This window comes from Oreochromis niloticus, linkage group LG7 (genome assembly GCF_001858045.2).
Source record: "Oreochromis niloticus isolate F11D_XX linkage group LG7, O_niloticus_UMD_NMBU, whole genome shotgun sequence".
Taxonomy (NCBI): domain Eukaryota; kingdom Metazoa; phylum Chordata; class Actinopteri; order Cichliformes; family Cichlidae; genus Oreochromis; species Oreochromis niloticus.
The window spans coordinates 8,337,114-8,355,759 of record NC_031972.2 but is presented as its reverse complement, the minus strand read 5'-3'; the positions used below and the strand labels follow the sequence as shown (position 1 = coordinate 8,355,759).

The 18,646-nt window shown below is 40.1% G+C and overlaps 1 protein-coding gene across 2 annotated transcripts in view; it reads right to left on the bottom strand.

Annotated features, from left to right (window-relative positions):
* pkn3 (protein kinase N3) overlaps positions 1 to 18,646 on the bottom strand; it is a 35,525-nt gene that overhangs the window by 1,403 nt on the left and 15,476 nt on the right. The window contains exons 11-21 of one of the 2 annotated variants that reach the window (XM_005449440.4): positions 17,201 to 17,351; positions 15,216 to 15,306; positions 14,912 to 14,979; positions 12,799 to 12,868; positions 12,379 to 12,470; positions 9,402 to 9,578; positions 9,257 to 9,319; positions 9,076 to 9,152; positions 8,680 to 8,822; positions 5,389 to 5,496; positions 5,093 to 5,173 (exon numbers count right to left, since the gene is read on the bottom strand). In XM_005449440.4, the coding sequence (XP_005449497.1) occupies positions 5,093 to 5,173; positions 5,389 to 5,496; positions 8,680 to 8,822; positions 9,076 to 9,152; positions 9,257 to 9,319; positions 9,402 to 9,578; positions 12,379 to 12,470; positions 12,799 to 12,868; positions 14,912 to 14,979; positions 15,216 to 15,306; positions 17,201 to 17,351 (1,121 nt within the window). The remainder of the gene's footprint in view (positions 1 to 5,092; positions 5,174 to 5,388; positions 5,497 to 8,679; positions 8,823 to 9,075; positions 9,153 to 9,256; positions 9,320 to 9,401; positions 9,579 to 12,378; positions 12,471 to 12,798; positions 12,869 to 14,911; positions 14,980 to 15,215; positions 15,307 to 17,200; positions 17,352 to 18,646) is intronic. The other variant, XM_005449441.4, reaches the window with a different exon arrangement.

Sequence of the window (18,646 nt, the reverse complement as noted above, 5' to 3'; positions counted from 1 at the left end):
TTGTCTACAGGCCATTTACCAGTATAAGCAAAGATATTAGACATTTAAAAACCATACAGAAACATCACCAATCACTTTTTGGCAGACAATGACTTTTTGACACAACATCAGACCCTTCTGTATCTGACCTGGTGGCTCTCTCCACTAAAGCGATGACAATTAATGCCCAAAAACATTCGGACATTTGTGTTTGGTCAATTATTTCTTTGTTGTAAAAATATTAAACCGTTGGAACGCCGGTTTATTTCCCCTTAAATTGTGCCACATTTGTGGGTTGCACCCAAGAAGAAAATAATCAATAAATTGTTAAATTGCAACACATTTACTGTTTCTTCAGACTTCAATCATCCAATCCAACAAATGACACCAAAGGGTCAATAGCAGAATAAGCTGTTTGGCATTGGCAGAGAAGATTTGGTAGGTTTTCCATGGGTGCAACCCACATACTCAACTCTACTGCTCAAGCCACAAATGATCTAAGGGAGCTTGGAAAGAAAAGCGACCGGACTTCTTTAAGTTTCTTAAAGACAAAAGTTAAAAAAGTTCAGTCGCTTTTCTTTCTAAGCTCCTTAGATTACCATGACCTGGATGACTGGGAACCTTCACAGACAAGACACAAATACAGTTCCTTACAAATAAATAGACTTTCCAATGGTAGAAGAATTGGTTATTGTTACAACAAAGAAATAATCAACCAAACATAAATTACTTTTTGTGACACGTGTAGAGTGTTCATTTTTACGTGCACCCTGGATTTTCCTCTTGATAATTTCAGAGTCTTTACCTTACAATATAAAGCACCTTACGGTGAATTTTGCTGTGATTTCTCATATATATGAATAAAACTGAATTGAATTGAATATTGTATCAGGGACATTACCAACATTGGAATCTCCGACCACTTCCCGGTTATCTTTGATGCTGAGTTATGCAAAATGGATCAGAACTTTGAGGGTCCTCGACGTCTTGTGCGGATAATCAATGCTGGGTCTGTGGCTGAATTTTCAGCTGCTTTCTCCAAATCTGTTCTTCCTGACATTGATGATACTACACCATTTGCAGTTGATGATTTTTCTAACTCCTTTCTCTCTACATGCTCCTCTTTACTGGACTCTGTTGCCTCTATAAAGGTAAAACAGCCTAGAAGCTGCTTTCAACCATGGTTAAATGACTCCATACGTGCTCTACGACGCGCTTGCCGCCAAGCTGAAAGACCCTGGAAAAAAAAAGATAAGCTCCAGGTGTCTTTTGATATCTTGCGCAGGACTTGCCTGGAATTTCAGAAATTTGTTAAGTTGGCTAAAGCAGCTTTCCTGTCGGCTGTCATTACAGATAACAGCCACAACCCTATTTTATTTAAAACTTTTAACTCATTGGTTAATCCCTGTCCTGAAACACCTAGATTGGCTTCCTTGGCACTTTGTGAACGATTTTTAAATCATTTTACAGGCAGAATTTTTATCTCTAAGAGTCTCACACGCCCCTGTGATGACTCAGGCCCCTGCTTTGCATTGCTCCACTAACCTTGATCATTTTAATCCAGTTTCACTTCCTACTCTTAAGGGAATAATTGACCACCTTAAAAACCAGACGCTGTTCATGATATCCTTCCATCTCGCATTATTAAATATGGATTTAACGTTGTTGGGCCTTCTATCTTATCATTACTGAATCTGTCATTGTTGACGGGCAGCGTTCCAGCTGCCTTTAAACACGCTGTAGTGCATCCTATTCTCAAAAAGAGCTCCCTCGATCCTAATGAACTAGCTAACTTTAGACCAATTTCCAAACCCCCGTTTTTAATGATCTCCTCTCAATCGCTGACTCAGGGCGCCCTGTGGTCTTAGCTTTGCTCGATTTGTCCTCTGCTTTTGATTTGGTGGACCATAATGATGCTTGAGCATCTGATGGGCATCACGGGCAGTGCCCTTAGCTGGTTTAAATCCTATCTATCAGAAAGGTCCTTTTCTGTTACAATGGGTACCTACTCCTCCTCTACTGCCCCTGTTACCTCTGGTGTCCCCCAGGGGTCTGTACTGGGTCCTATGCTGTTCTCTTTATACTTGTTACCCTTGGGCCAAATCCTTGAAAAATACAATATTTCTTTTCATTTTTATGCAGATGACATTCAAATCTATTTCGAACTGGCTGAGGATGTCACATCATCGTTGCAACACTTCTTCAATTGTATGAATGAAGTTAAAAACTAGCTGCTGAGCAATTCCCTCATTCTGAATGATAAGAAGACGGAAATTGTAATCTTCGATAGTCCCATTCGTCAGGCTGAAATAACTGGTATATTTCGGCCCTTTGCTGACCCTTTTTCTGATACTGCGAGGAACCTGGGTGTTGTCTTGGACAGTTCCTTTAAGCTGGACAAACATGTTTCCTCTGTAGTTAAATCCAGTTTCTATCAATTACGCCTTATCTCTAAGGCCAAGCCCTACATACCACGTAAGGACCTTGAAAAACTTATTCATGCCTTTGTTACTTCCAGATTAGATTACTGTAATTCCCTTTATACTGGTCTACATTCTGCCCTTATTCACAAACTACAGCTTGTTCAAAATGCTGGTGCGTGTCTCTTAACTGGGACTGGTAGGTTTGAGTCTATTACTCCATTTTTTTTCCGACCTGCACAGGCTCCCCATTAAATATCGCATTGATTTTAAAATCTTATTGTTCACCTTTAAAATCATAAATAATACCGCACCCAGCTATCTTAATGATCTCCTCAGCCTTTATACCCCTAGGAGAGCGCTTAGATCAGCAGTCCAAATGCTCCTAGTGCAACCTTGATCTCGGCTTAAGACCAGAGGTGACCGTGCATTCGCCTCTGTTGCTCCCTACCTCTGGAATAATCTTCCTCAAGCTATTCGCGCGTCTCATTCAATTCAATCTTTTAAATCTCGATTAAAAACTTATTTTTTTAGCCTAGCCTTTCCGGCTTCCTAGAGCCCGCATTTGTAATGGTACTGTACTTTATCGTTTTGCTCTGATTATAACTTATAATGATTTAACCTTCAGCCTTTGGCTTGTGCCTACTGTGTGCCTATTGTGCGCCTACTGTGCCTGGTGTATATTGGATAGTTATGTCTCCCACCTGTCAGTATATTTGTATCTGTAATTGCACTTAATTGATTCTGTGAAGCACTTTGGCACAGCCCTGGTTTTTAAATGTGCTATATAAAAAAAAATTGTATTGTATTGTATTGTATTGAACTCCTTTGCCTCAATTCAAATCAACTGTATTTATATATAGCAACAAATCACAACAACGATTGCTTCAAGGAGCTTTATATTATAAGGTCAATACCATACAACAATGCTCAGGTCACTCTTTACAAAGTCAGTCACACTGTTGTTTCTTGCTCACTGGTTAAATAATCAAACTTGTGCTCTTCATCATTCCTGTCCAAACTAATAATATTTAAATTAATAATGATTGTGCATGACAATGGGTTTGGCTGCGCACTGTGAATATATTAAAAAAACTAATTTAAATAATCTCATAAATTGTAATAACAATTATCCCAGGTTATTATTTGATACTGTTAATAGTATTGTTTCTCCTCCACCCTGTTCTAATGAGGATGATTCTCAGTGCCCTGAATCATTTACTTCTTTTTCTCTAATTACACTTAATGACTCAGTGATTACCTTCTTTACATCCTATTTGAGACTTCCACCACCATTAGTACATCTTTGCTTTCAGCTCACTGAGGCGAGGCAGTGTTCCCTCCTATATAAAACGGCCTAACTCATTATTTGTTACCAAATTATGAAGAAACACTTGCAGAACATCAATTCAAATCTTTTACCATTTTCTCCAAATGACAGATTTTTTAACTGTTTCAAAAGCCAAACTCCACTTTTGAAGCTCTGCTATGATCTTTTGATGGCTTCTGATACAGGGACTTGTTTTATACTCTTTCTATTTGACCGCAGTGCAACTGATACTGTTGACCAGAAATTTATACTTAATAGGCTTAAGATTCTGCTTGGCATCTGTGGCTCTGCATTAGATAGATTTTCTTTCTAATTATCTGCAAGGATTTTCTCTGTTAGGATGAAGAAGTTATCCTTGAACATAACATTGTGGGGTTCCACAATGATTCGTCTTTTAGCTAGAATGATTCAGCATTTTTCAGACATTTTTTCACGTCTATGGTGATGACATTCAGCTATATATGCCTTTTAAGGCTCAAAGCTGGATAGGCTTCCTCCCTAGTCCACTGTTTAATCCAGATTAGGAGCTGGCTCACTATCTGTTACCTTGTTCTAAACGGCAACAAGACTGACTCCGTGGTTATAGCTCCTCCTGAATTATGTCCTAAAATCAGTCTTGTTTCTTTTTGTTCAAATGCAAAGTCCAGAATTGTGATCTCTGGAGAACAAGTAAAATCTATTTTCCATTGCCGTTTCTTTCATTTATAGAAGTATTTCTAAATTGTTACATACACAGACGCCTTGGCTGAACTGGACAAGATCATTCATTTGTGCGATTGCATGATTACTAAAATGCCCAGTTTACCGCCTTAGATAATCCCTTTCACACCTCCGAACAAACTCACATTTCTCCTCTTTCATATTCTTTATACAGACTCTCACTAGATTCTAGGATTAATTTTCAATTTCTTATACGACATACAGAACAGTAAACAGCCAGGCCGTAGGCTATTTATCCCAGCTGCTTACTAAACACACTGCTGCTCACATTCTTCAGTCACAGACTCAGAATCTGTTAGTTGTTCCTTAAAGAAGTTTAAAGAGTAGGGGACACAGAGACTTTGGAATAATCTTCCACTAATGTGGTTAGCTGACTCTGGACTTCTGCTTAAAAAGCAGTTAAAACCTTTTTCTTTAACCTGACAAGTCTTTGTTGAGACTACCGTCTTAACCTGATTTTGTATTGGAACTGCGGTATTTAATTTTCTCATATTTTTTATTCTGTTTACTTGTGCAGCTCTTTGTGATTCCTTACTTTTCAGATGCTTTTACTCAGCACCTGTCCTTCCACTATTTCATCTCGTACTCGTACTGGGTACTTCAGTGACTTCAGTTGAAGTAGCTACAATAACTGGACACTGACCTCATAGAATTTGTGTCTTTTGATCTCCAAGGCATCCTCTTCTCCTGCTCCCAGTCTCAAGTCAGGATTTTTCTGCAGCAGCTTAAACACAGGCGAGAGAAAGAAAGTGATGTAGTAGCCTAGGTCAACAGCATTTAGAATATTCAGATCATATAAATAGAATTCAAATGTGCTGATAAGCTCAACAGACAGTTTAGACTTTGAGCACTACTCCATTATTAAAGGTGTGAATAGAACTGAAGAGGTCATAAAATGCTTCATATGGAGAATTCAGTTTCCTTAGTCTGGGAGCCAACCTTCTGAATGAGGGATGCAGAGTTAGGAGAAAGGAAGCGGGGGTAGCGCACATCATCATTGACAATGCTATCAAACACTTCTTCCTCATCGTCGCCTGGGAAAGGAGACTGAAAGAAAGAGCAGAGCTGTATTAACTTCATATTGTTCTTTACATTATTTAAGGATATAATTCAGGCATATGCTCCAGGCAAGGCTCCAATGCCTTGTGCCAAACAGCTACCTGAACTCTACTCACACAGAGGTGTTTTTACATCTTCACTGGGTACGCCTCTTGACTCCTCTGAGCCAAGCATTCCTTTAACCTTAACTATTAATTAATGTGAATGCTGATTAGGCATTCGGCCTGGCAGTAGTTAAACCACTACTTAAAAAGCCATCACTTGACCTGGCTATCCTTGCTTTTATCTCAAAAATTCCTGAAAGAGTAGTGGTAAAACAGCTAACTTATCATCTGCAAAGGAAGGTTTATTTGAAAAGTTTCAGAGCCCATCACAGCACAGAAACAGCTTTAGTGAAGGTTACAAATGATCTTCTTATGGCCTCTGACAGTGGACTCATCTCTGTACTTGTCCTGCGATACCTCAATGCAGTGTTCGATACTGTTGACCATAACATCCTATTAGAGTGATTAGAGCATGCTGTATTACAGGTACTGCACTGCAGTGGTTTGTATCATATCTATCTAATAGACTCCAGTTTGTTCATGTAAGGCTACGTTCACACTGCAGGCGAAAGCGCATCAAATCCGATTTTTTTGACCCTGTGCGACCCATATCCGATCATGGTATGACAGTGTGAACGGCACAAATCCGATATTTTCAAATCCGATCTGGGTCACTTTCGTATGTGGTACTGAATCCGATACATATCCGATGTTTTAGAAAGCGACTGCTGTGTGAACGGTCAAGTCACATTAAATCCGTCTTTTACGTCACTGACACAAGACAGACGCCAATTATCAGCGCCGGAGAAGCGCCCGAGAAGACATCGCGAACGCTCCCTGGCCATCCAGTGTAGATGTCAGTGAAACTGTTGGGAAGACAACGTGAACATTTTATTTGTACTGTATAATCTGCAGATTCTGACAGAAATCTGCAACTATCCTTTGAGGCACCGCTCCTCTCTAAAACAGCAATAAGGATAATTATTAGGTTATCTACATTATTATGTAAATAATAAAATAACTTAAAGGAAAAATTGGGAAATGTAAAGTCCGAAGTCTTTATATTAAGGGCCATCAGTCAAACAGTATTGTTTGGTCTGGGTCTAAACAGAGCGCGTTGTGTGTGACGTCTTCTTTTGCGCATGCGGGCCGCTTTGAGCGTTCACACTAGAGCGCGTTTGCTGTCGCATTTTATTTGTAGTGTGAACAAGCAGACAAAAAAATCGGAATTGATCAAAAAATCGGAATTGAGTATTAAGACCTGCAGTGTGAACGTAGCCTAAATGGAGAGTCCTCTTTCCACACTGAGGTTAATTATGGATTTCCACAGGGTTCCATGACAGGAACCCCTGGAGGCCAAACACTGTGAGAAATCTTGGAGTCGTTTTTTGACCAGGATATGTCCTTCAATGCACATATTAAACAAAGATGTAGGACTACTTTATTCCATTTGCATAAAATCTCTAAAATTAGAAATATCCTGTCTCAGACTGACAGTGAAAAACTACTTCATGCATTTATTACTTGTAGGCTGGACTACTGTAATTCATTATTATCAGGAGGTCCTAAAAACTCCCTGAGACTTCAGTTAATCCAAAATGCTGCAGCAAGAGTACTGACAGGGACTAGAAAGAGAGAGCATATTTCTGCTACACTGGCTTCTCTTCGTTGGCTTCCTGTTAAATTCAGAATCTAATTCAAAATCCTTCCCCTCGCATACAAGGTCTTGTATAATCAGGCCCCATCTTATCTTAATGACCCCAACAGGGCACTTCGCCCTCAGACAGCTGGCTTACTTGTGGTTCCTAGGATATCTAAAAGTAGTATGGGAGGCAGAGCCTTCAGCTTTCAGGCCCCAGGTGACAGACAACCTCTCTACTTTTAAGATTAGGCTTAAGACTTTCTTTTTTGACAAAGGTTACAGTTAGGGCTGGATCAGGTGACCCTGAATCCACCCTTAGTAATGCTCCTTTTTTCGCCCCTTTTCACTTACCATGTATTTATACACCACACTGCATCTAATAGTTGGGTATTATTTATCTCTGGCTCTTCTCCATGGCATGTCTTTTGTCCTGTCTTCCTCCCCTTAACCCAACCAGTTGCAGCACATTGCTGGCCCTCCCTAAGCCTGGTTCTGCAGAGGGTTTCTTCCTGTTAAAGGGACTTTTTCCTTCCCACTGTCACCAAAGTGGCTGCTCATTGGGGGTCACCTGATTCCTGGGATTTGGTTAAGCCATCGATGGAAAACCTTTGTTAACACTTTGAATTAAATTGAATTTTTTTTTTTTTTTTTTGAATATCCAATATGGTGGTGTACAGAGGCAAAACTATAAATAGTACAATTGTCCAACAAAGTACAGACCTAACTGTAATTAAATAAACATTTGTATATACAAATAGTTGTTAGTTGTCCATAAACAGTCCAGCATTCACTTCTTTTCCGATTTTTTTTTTCTTTTACTTAGCACCAAATCACAAGAGTTGCCTCAAGGCGCTTTATATTGTAAGGTCAAGACCCTACAATAATAATTCATGTTTGGTCTAAATAGACCGGTTCTTATACAGCACTTTTTTCCCTACTTTAATGTCCTCATTCATCCATTTATATAAGAACTTTCTCTTCACTGAAATGCTTTCTATCTAACATTCACACATAATCATGTTCCCAGCCGAGATCATCCCACCAACCTTCCAATTAGTAAATGACCTGGTTACCTCCTGACCTAAAGTCAAAGTCATGTTTAGACACCCCATGTCTAAACATGACTTTATCCCATCTCTGAAACATGATTTTAATATAGTAATTTTGGTTTGTCTGAGCTAGGATGACTTTTCAACATTAATAGAGCATTGAATTTAGCATTTTGGCAGCAAAGTCTAACAGGAAAAGCTAATTGAGCTAACCAAGCATTTCATGTGAGGAAATGTGAGGTAACATCAGTGTTTAAGCTCTTCTGTATGGAGGAATGAGTAATGCAGTCATCAAGAATTAATGGAAATGTGTAGGAAGGTCTACACCAGACACTGAAGGTGAAGGTGGACATTGCCCCAATAAACCCAAACCTTTTTCTTCCTGCAACTTTATGACATGGTGCATCTTTATATACAGTTTATGGTTTACACTAACCTCCCCCACCAGCATCTCATAGACGAGGACCCCCAGCCCCCACCAGTCCACACTGCGGGTGTAATTGCTGTCTGTCAGCACCTCTGGAGCCAGGAACTCTGGTGTGCCACAAAAGGTTGACGTGCGATCCCCGTGGCCCATTCCTACGCACATTTAAGTGTCACAGAGTGACTACAGGGATTGATTACATACTTGCTTAGTTGGTACTGTTCATGCATATAAGTGTGAGTGATTAATTACAAACTATCCATGTACATTCATAGCCTTTGACACAAACACTATACAGTTCTGAAATCTTCACAAAATCTAAAGCTTTGACTTTCTGCGCTGAAGATACAAAGACCACACAGTTTGATTTTTCAACAAAAAAATAAAATAAAATAAAAATCTATTTACCTTCTTTGCACAAGCCAAAATCTGCTATCCTTACAAAGCCATCTGCGTCCATCAACAGATTGTCCAGCTTCAGGTCTCTGAATGACACAAACATGCAAACAGAAAAAATGATGCCTCATGCTCCTGACATGCAGCTCGTAGTTACGAGGATATAGTAATAAACTGCCTTGAAAGGACTCACCTGTAAACTATTTTGTTGTTGTGGAGAAACTCTAGACCCAGAAGCACACATGAGGAGAAAAACCTAAAAATCAGAGAAGTGGTAGAAATAACAGCACAGTCCTGGATTGTAGCGGCAGGTTTTACAGAAAAAACCGTGAGCTCACCGAGCCTGACTCTCGTTGAAGATGCTGTTGTGAATGTGTGTCATGAGGTCTCCTCCGGGCGAGTAGGCCATCACAAAGCACACGTGGTCTGCAGTCTGGAAACAGCCGTACAGGTTCACCAAGAATGGATGACGAGACGAGTTGATCACTTCAAAGATCCTCTTTTCACACATGAGGCTGAACACGACCACACAGATACAGTGACATATTAATATCCATCATCTCCTTCCAACAGTCTTAACTCTATTCAGACCCTTGCAGTTCAAACTTTAGATGTCACAGGTCAGAGTAATCATCCTCATACTAATATATGTTAATTAAAGATGGGGGCAGAAATATGCAGATGCGACGCGCTCACAAATACTGTGCACCTTTTTGTGTTCGCTGGCTATCGCGTTCAGCTGCAAAAACAACAACACAACCCCCACTTCCATCCATCTTCCTCACCAAACGTGAGATTCCTCATAAACAAAATGGGAGGAGCTGCAATCAGAGATTTACGACAACCGGGACGGGACACTAGACCATGTGTACAGTAACATTAAATGGGCCTACAGAGCAACACCCCTGACCCACCTAGTACAATCTGACCTGCTCTCTCTGCTCCTCATTCCTACCTACACCCCCCCAGTCCTCCAAGCACCTGGGTCATTAAAACATGGCCAGATGACGCTCGACTCCAGCTACAGGACTGTTTTGATCTGACAGCCTGGTCCATCTTCGAACAGCAGGACCTGGAAACCTTCACTCACTCTGTCATTTTCTACATTAAGTGTTGTGTGGAGAATGTGATAGTGACTAAAACCATCTCTGTTTTTCATAACTGAAAACCTTGGATGATGACTGAAGTACAGGCACGGATCAGAACTCGTAACTCAGCCTTCAGCCTTCCATGTACCGCGCTCCCACTGCCAACTTGAGGAAGGTATCAAACAGGCCAAGGAGGCCTACAGGAGGAGGACAGAGGGCTTCCTCACTGATAACAACCCCCGCCAGGTGTGGAGACGCATCCAAGCCCTCGCTAACTACAAAGGCCTTTTACCAGGATTTTGAAGAAAATTTTGCTGTCAACCTTGATTAAGCTAATTATGCAATAAGAGCCACACTTGTCAGGGAGTTTATCTTTTTTAAGGATCAACGACATATTTGCTGTATGACCTTTGGAGGGAGCCTGTCATTGCTGAGTGGAGATACATATTTGAGAGAGGGACTTTTAGTCAGCTCTAAATTATCTTATAAAATTCAGGTCCTTATCCATTCAGTCAAGGAGCTTTTCCATTCTGTAAAGCATTAATTACCTTTACAATCTCCTCCTCAGAGATACTCTCAGATAAGGAGGGAAAGGAGAAGGAAGGAAAAACTCCCTTTTAACAGAAGGTAAACACAGGCAGAACCAGGTTCAGCTGTGACTCGCTGGGGGTGAGGGTAAGAGAGGAGAGCAAAGAGACACTGAAGAAAACAAATTGCGAGAAAGGGATGACATTCCAGCATGCAGAAACACTAATTAAAATTATTATTTGTATTCTATTTGATAAATCTTTTTGTCTGTTCTTCATCTAGCTCAACAGCTGTTCACCTAATCTGCAAATGGTGGGTGCATGCCAAGTCTGATGCTGTGTGGTTGAGCAGTTCTCACATTTTGTCTTTTACCTAAAAGTTGTTCTCTAGAGAGGCTGTTCCACTCTGTGCAGGAGGAGGGACACACATACACAAGCATGTTTGGTTTGGCTCTCTTTGTGTGTGCATTCATTTACATTAATGCATTCCCAAGATTCCTACACCTGTATTTAACCATTGCAGAGCTATAACCAAACTCTGATGTAAACTAACTTTAAACCCTGAAACTGCGCTCTGAAGGAATGTGAAAAAATAAGAACTGGCCAAAAAGTTCTAACTTTTAACAAAATTTCACTGTACCGATAGTCTAAAACTCACTTTCATTCTTTCATTCCCTGCAACAACTGACATCCGTCACTCACTCACTCATGTAAATTAGATGAGAAAGCTAGAACCTATATTCTGCCCAGCCAAGTTTGTAATGGGCACAGTCCCACTGAATCAGCCTTTAGCTGGCTTCTTTTCAAAACAATAACTTTGACTGTCTTGTGAAGGCATCTTTAAATCTACAGTTTTCTTTAATCTGTAACTACAAAATATAACCTGGGTTACACAGGCACTAGTTTTATTTATGAATAGCAGTTAACAGATTTCTTTTTACTTTTTAAAGAGGGAGGAACAGAGGATGATGTAGACTGGAAGAAGATGCATACAGGTTGATTAAAATCTTATAAAGAAGATGCAATCTGAAAGAGATGGGAGACTTCAGTTGATCCAAAATGCTGCAGCAAGAGTACTGACACGGAATGGAAAGAGAGCGTATTTCATCCATACTGGCTTATCTTCATTGGCTCCCTGTTAAATCCTTCTAATATATTTAAAAGTAGAACAGGAGGCAGAGCCTTTAGCTTTCAGGCCCCTCTTCTGTGGAACCAGCTTCTAGTTTAGAGCTAGGAGACAGACAGCATTTCTACTTTTAATATTACGCTTCTAACTTTCCTTTTTGATAAAGCATATACTTAGGGCTGGATCAGGTGACCCTCAATCCTCACTTAGTTATGCTGCAATAAGCATAGGCTGCCCAGGGATTCCCATGATGCACTGAGCGTTTCCTCTTCACTCACAATGTGTTTATACACCTCTCTGCTTTTAATCATTAGTAATTATTATTATCTCTGGCTCTTTTACACAGCATTTCTTTTGTCCGGTCTCCCTTCCTTCACCCCCAACCAGTTTTCAAACGACAAGGTTAGCAAAGAAAAAGTAGAATAGCTAAGGACATAAAGAAAGTAGACATGCATACAGGGAGAATAGGTGTGGAAAAGAAAAGGTTTAATTTCATCAAGCACTGGGAACATGTTCCAAGACACCATCCACTAGAGTCAAAGCATTTTGGTGAAGACGAGATGAGATTACATACCTGTCAACTTCATCACGTGTCACAATATCACCTTTCTTCAGGGCTTTGATGGCATACAGTTTACCTGACTTCTTATACTCTGCTAGCAGCACCTTGCATCAAATACAAGAAACAGAAGTAATGTTTAAGAAAGAGAGGGTATGTACTGCAAAGTTAAAAAATACTGGCGGCTTAGTAGATGCACACATGGTATAAATTAGGAAATCCCAGGTGTCTTCCTTATTGAGTTATCGCATTTACAGGATTTTCAGAAAAACTTGATCTCTGACCTTAGCTTTGAGGTCAAGGTCACTGACATTTGAATTCAGATTTGCAATCACTGCATTGCAATACTTGTATATAAATTGTATTCCATTTTTATTGAAATGTTGCAGTCCCACTGCTGCCTTACAAATACAGGAAAGTAAGTTTAATTTATACCTTTCCAAAGTGACCTCTCCCTAGGACTGAAATACACTTGAAGTCTTCTATTTGAAGCCCTTTATCCTTCCTGCATGAGGATACAAAAGTGCACATGTTTAGCTCCTGATAGAGTCCTTCATTGATTTCAGAGAAAAAATAAAAATCAGTGTCTTTGTTACCAGAAACTAGAGAAGCAAACTTCAAACATTTAACCTTCCTTTTGGATGCAAAATGAACATCTTCAAATATTTCATCTACACAGAATATCTACACATACCGACACAGAACTTTTAGACATACAGGGTGGGCCATTTATATGGATACTCCGTAATAACATGGGAATGGTTGGTGATATTAAAGTCCTGTTTGTGGCACATTAGTATATGTGAGGGGGAAAACTCCTCAAGATGGGTGGTGACCATGGTGGCCATTTAGAAGTCGGCCATCTTGGATACAACTTTTGTTTTTTTCAATAGGAAGAGGGCCATGTGACACATCAAACTTATTGGTGATGTCACAAGAGAAACAATGGTGTGCTTGGTTTCAACGTAACTTTATTCTTTCATGAGTTATTTACAAGTTTCTCTTTGTTCACAGCCATTGACATGTCGAAGAGGTTAACACGTGAGGAGCGGATCGAAATTGTGTTGATATCTGGTGAACGCAGTAACCGGGTCATTGCAGCAGATTTCAATGCAAGACACCCTACGAGACCACCCATCTCCCATGCTACAGTTAGCAAACTGCTTGCTAAGTTTCGTGAAACTGGTTCAGTGTTGGATTTGCCAAAATGTGGACGCAAGAAAACTGTCACTAATGAAGAAACATCAGTGGCTGTCCTAGCTTCATTCAGCAAGAGCCCACAGCGTAGCACTCGCTGCATGTCACTGGAGAGTGGCATTAGTCGAACATCCCTTCGGCGGATATTAGCTACTCACAAATGGCACCCTTACAAACTCCAGCTACTGCAGCATCTCAACGAGGATGACCCAGATCGGCGCACAGAATTTGCAGAATGGGCAAAACAAAAATTGGAACAGGACCCTCAGTTCACGCAGAAGATTTTGTTCAGTGATGAGGCAAACTTTTATGTGAATGGTGAAGTTAACAAACAAAACCACCGCTATTGGTCTGACACTAACCCACATTAGATGGATCCCTCCCAGACTGTTGGAACAACAAAAGTGATGGTTTGGTGTGGTATATGGGGTACAACGATAGTGGGTCCATTCTTCATCAATGGAAACCTCAAGGCCACTGGATATTTGAAATTGCTACATGATGCTGTGTTTCCCTCTTTATGCACTGAAGCTGGAACGTTCCCTGAGTTTTTCCAGCAAGATGGTGCACCACCACATTATGGGTGCCAGGTCCGAGCATTCCTAGATGAACAGTTTCCTGGAAAGTGGATTGGTCGTCGTGGGCCAGTTGAATGGCCCCCAAGGTCTCCCGATCTGACCCCCTTAGACTTTTATCTTTGGGGTCATCTGAAGGCAATTGTCTATGGTGTGAAGATACGAGATGTGCAGCACCTGAAACTACGGATACTGGATGCCTGTGCTGGCATTTCTCCTGTAGTGTTGCTATCAGTGTGTGAAGAGTGGGAGAAGAGGGTTGCACTGACAATCCAACACAATGGGCAGCACATTGAACACATTTTATAAGTGGTCAGAAACTTGTAAATAACTCATGAAAGAATAAAGTTACGTTGAAACCAAGCACACCATTGTTTTTCTTGTGACATTACCAATAAGTTTGATGTGTCACATGGCCCTCTTCCTATTGAAAAAACAAAAGTTGTATCCAAGATGGCCGACTTCTAAATGGCCACCATGGTCACCACCCATCTTGAGGAGTTTTCCCCCTCACATATACTAATGTGCCACAAACAGGACTTTAATATCACCAACCATTCCCATGTTATTACGGTGTATCCATATAAATGGCCCACCCTGTATATTACTTTAGAACTGGAACCACAGGAAGTTAAGTGTGGTTTATTTTTACTTATCCTATTTCACAGAAGGAAATAAAATCTTGGGTTGGTGATCTGGAGTACCAAAAACTGTTTAATCAAACCTAACAAATTCACAAACATTAAAAAAAAAAAAAAAAAATCAACATGACTTACAGTGTAGGTGGAAGAACAGACGGTTGTCTCTCGGGCTTTGGGCTCTTGTTCTCATTAGAAGACTGTTTCTTCAGCAAAACAGAAAATAGATGAACTGACAGAAAATGAATCCGCACGGAAAAACAAGAGCGGTATGCGAGCCATCATCCATAACTTTTTGAATATTCCTGGTAACAAACTGAAACAAACTGGACTAATCACTTGTCTCCTCAGACCATAGATGATTAGTTTAGTTATTTTGTTATACACATTACACAATGCATCTAGTGTATGTATTCATTTGTCACGCAGACGGGAAGCTTACCAGTGGGGAGTTTTTACTGTTCTTTCTTATGGAATGTGGAGATCTGCCTGGTGGTTCTTCAGCAAAATTCAGACTCATTACTGCAGGTTCTCTTAAATAAACCAAAACAAAATATAGTTTATTACACTGCACCATTCTGCAGTTATTGTCTTGAATTAAGAAAATGACAAATAAATAATTAAAATATTACAAAATTCAATAAATAAAAGCACAAGTCTTTTGAAAAAAGAAAAATATTACATATTAAAAAAAAATATTAGATTTTTCTCATATATTAATACGGCAGAAATCAGATCAAACCTGAAAACAGGTCTATATTACAAGCCGCACTTAATCTAAAGTAGACCCATCTCCATCTGTGTGGAGCCTGCATGCTCTCCCTGTGTCTGTGAGGGCTTCCTCCCACACTCAATGGCATGCATGATGTGAGGCAGAGTGCTTTAAGTATATAAATATACACTTAAAGATATTTGAATTATATTTGAATGTATGATTAAAACACAATATGATTGTTTTGGATCGCCCAAAACAATTCCATTCATGAGCTGAATACATCCTGATTAAGGTATACCAACCTCATAAGGATAGCATCAAATCTTTTAAAACAGATAAAAGATGAGCTTAACATCAGCAATACAGACTTCTTCTGCTATTTAAAATTAAGAAATGTCTTAATATGACACAAGGAGTGGGAGAAAGTTACAGAGGAAATGGGGGTGAGAAATCTATAACTGCAAATACTACATTACATGTAAAAAGGAAATCTGCAATGGAGCACACAGGGTAACAAGCTCAAACTCTTGGAGAGAATTCAAATGGAACGGCCCACGCCACTAACACATGTTGGAGAAAATGTGGTACACATACTGGGACTTGCATACATATATTCTGGCCATGTGCAGAGTTAGATAGATATTGGAACAACGTTTTATGTGCGCTTCAGAAGATTTCTCACCAAAATTTGGCTAAAGAATATTATTGGTGGCAGCAATTACATGCATTACAATTAGACGGCTGAAGCCCGACCCTCCAGACTTGGATAGACTTTGGGAAATCTGTCTAATGGAGGAAATCTCATACTACCTAAGGCTTCAGAAACACTTATTTATTAGGAGATGGAGACTTAATTTTACATTTTTTCAACAACAAAGAGAGAGAAACACATTAGCGGGCTAGAAGGGGGCATGCAATTTTAAATTTAAATATGGTTATGTTTGTTTCCTTTTCTTCATTAAATCACATTAAAAATCAAGTCAGTTACTGATTACAAGCAACATTGCAATTTTAGCAACTATAAACATAATCACTTTTTTTTTTTAACCATGGACCGAATTTCAAAACCAAACAGGTGTTCTGTAATTTCACCCTAACCAGTCACACCAGATGGCCACCCCTCCCTGAACCAGGCTCTACTGGAGATTTCTTCATGTTAAAAGGGAGTTTTTCCTTCCCACTGTCACCAAATGCTTGCTGACAGGGAGCCATCTGATTAATGGGGTTTCCTCTCTATTATTGTAAGGTCCTTACTGCAGGTGACTGTTGTTGTGATTTGGCACTATATTAAATTTTTTTTTAATTAAATCTTAATTAAATTCTCCTTATAACATCTATGAGCATTTTCTCATTCAATTGGTCAAATGACCCTTGCAAAAACAAACTATCAACAATCATGTTTCTGTAGTGTAAGTTTTTGTTCCTGTGTATTTTTTTCCCCACTCATTTTTTTTTTGTATGTCTGCGCAGGGGTGGGGTTTTTTTGAGAGCAAGAAAAATATAGAATCACATATTTTTTATAACCTTCAATAACATTATACAACCACTCCAAATACAGTCCAGTGATAACATTAGATTCAGCCTTCTAGTCAAGTTAATCTGTCCAGTCTGATAATATGAGCAGAAAAACAGCCCAAAGCAAACAACTTATTATTTCACTCTTTCATAGATGTCACAAAGAGATATTTCTGGGTCACAACACAGAGCCTTACTGAGCTGGTGAAAGAGTTGATGTAGTACTGGGGGCTGCTAATGGAGGGCTCATGGGCTCCAGTGAGTTGCAAGGAGGCAGGATGCTCATCATCAAACGGCCCCAAGCAGCAAAGTTCATGTTCATTTGGGCAGCACGCAGGAAGTCCTTCCCTGTGAGCAGGAATGATGGGAGAAAATTTAATCTGAGCTACATGACTGAAAAAGTTTTATATGCAGCAAATACTATGTAAAGAGAAAATGCAGTGCTCAAAAAATATTGAAAACACCTCAGATCTCAATGGGAAAAGAAGCCATGTGGATATCTCCACTGATGTGGAATAAATAATGTTTTAGGAATTAAAGGTTACCACACTGTTTGATGACAATGAAAGTACAGAGTGAAAAAAAACCCCCAAAAAACAAAAAAACAATGCCGCAGGCAGAAATTTTATTGCAGTAACTCAGAATGGCACTCAGCAGTTTGTACAGCCTCCACATGCTCAGAGGCATTCTGTTGGATTTAAGTTAGGCAAGTGTGGGGCCAGTCAAAGGAATAAATTCCTTAATTTTCCACGAACGTCCAGCATATTCCCCCTGGGCATTGTCGTGAACCAGGAGGAACCCAGCACCCACTACATCAGTGACAATGACAATGGGTCCAAGAGTTTCATCCTGATACCTAAAGGTAATCAGGGTGTCCTTGCCTAGCCTGTAGAGTTCTATGCGTCCCTCTATGGATATGCCTCCACAGACCATTACTGACCTACCATTAAACCAGTCATGTTGACCAATGTCACAGGCAGCATAATGTTCTCCATGGCTTCTCCAAATCCTTTTAACATCTGCCATATGGGAACCTACTCTCATCTGTAAAAACCCCAAAGCACCAGTTCTGGTAATCTATAGTAAATGGCTCCAGTGTGGCAGACAGAGTCCACATGCCCCACGAGAGGATGTCAGCCCTCCCTCATGACCTGATGAGGGCGGGTGTTTCTAATTGTTGAGTCAGAGACACTGACACCAGCAGCCAGCTGGAGGTCATTTTGTATCTCTGGTAGTACTCATCTTGTTCTTCCTTACACAGATACTGGTCCTACTGATGGGTTAGCCTTCTACAGCCCTGTCCAGTTTTCCTAGAGTAACTGCCTGTATCCAGGACTCACCTCTATGTTCTTGAGACTGTTCTGTTACCAGCAAACCTTCTGGTAATGACACGTATTGATATGCCATACTGAAGGAGTTGGACCACGTGTGCAACCCATGTAGGGGGTCCAGGTATCACCTTATGACACCAGTGGTGACACTTAGCCTAGCCAAATGCAAAATTACTGAAAAAACATGCAGAAAAAATGAAGAGGGAAAAATGTCCAAGCGTCTCCATCTGTAAAGCCATTCCTGATTTTGGGGTTGTCTTCTGTTGCCCCTCTAGTGAACCTGTTGTTAATTTCATTACCGCCAAACCAGAT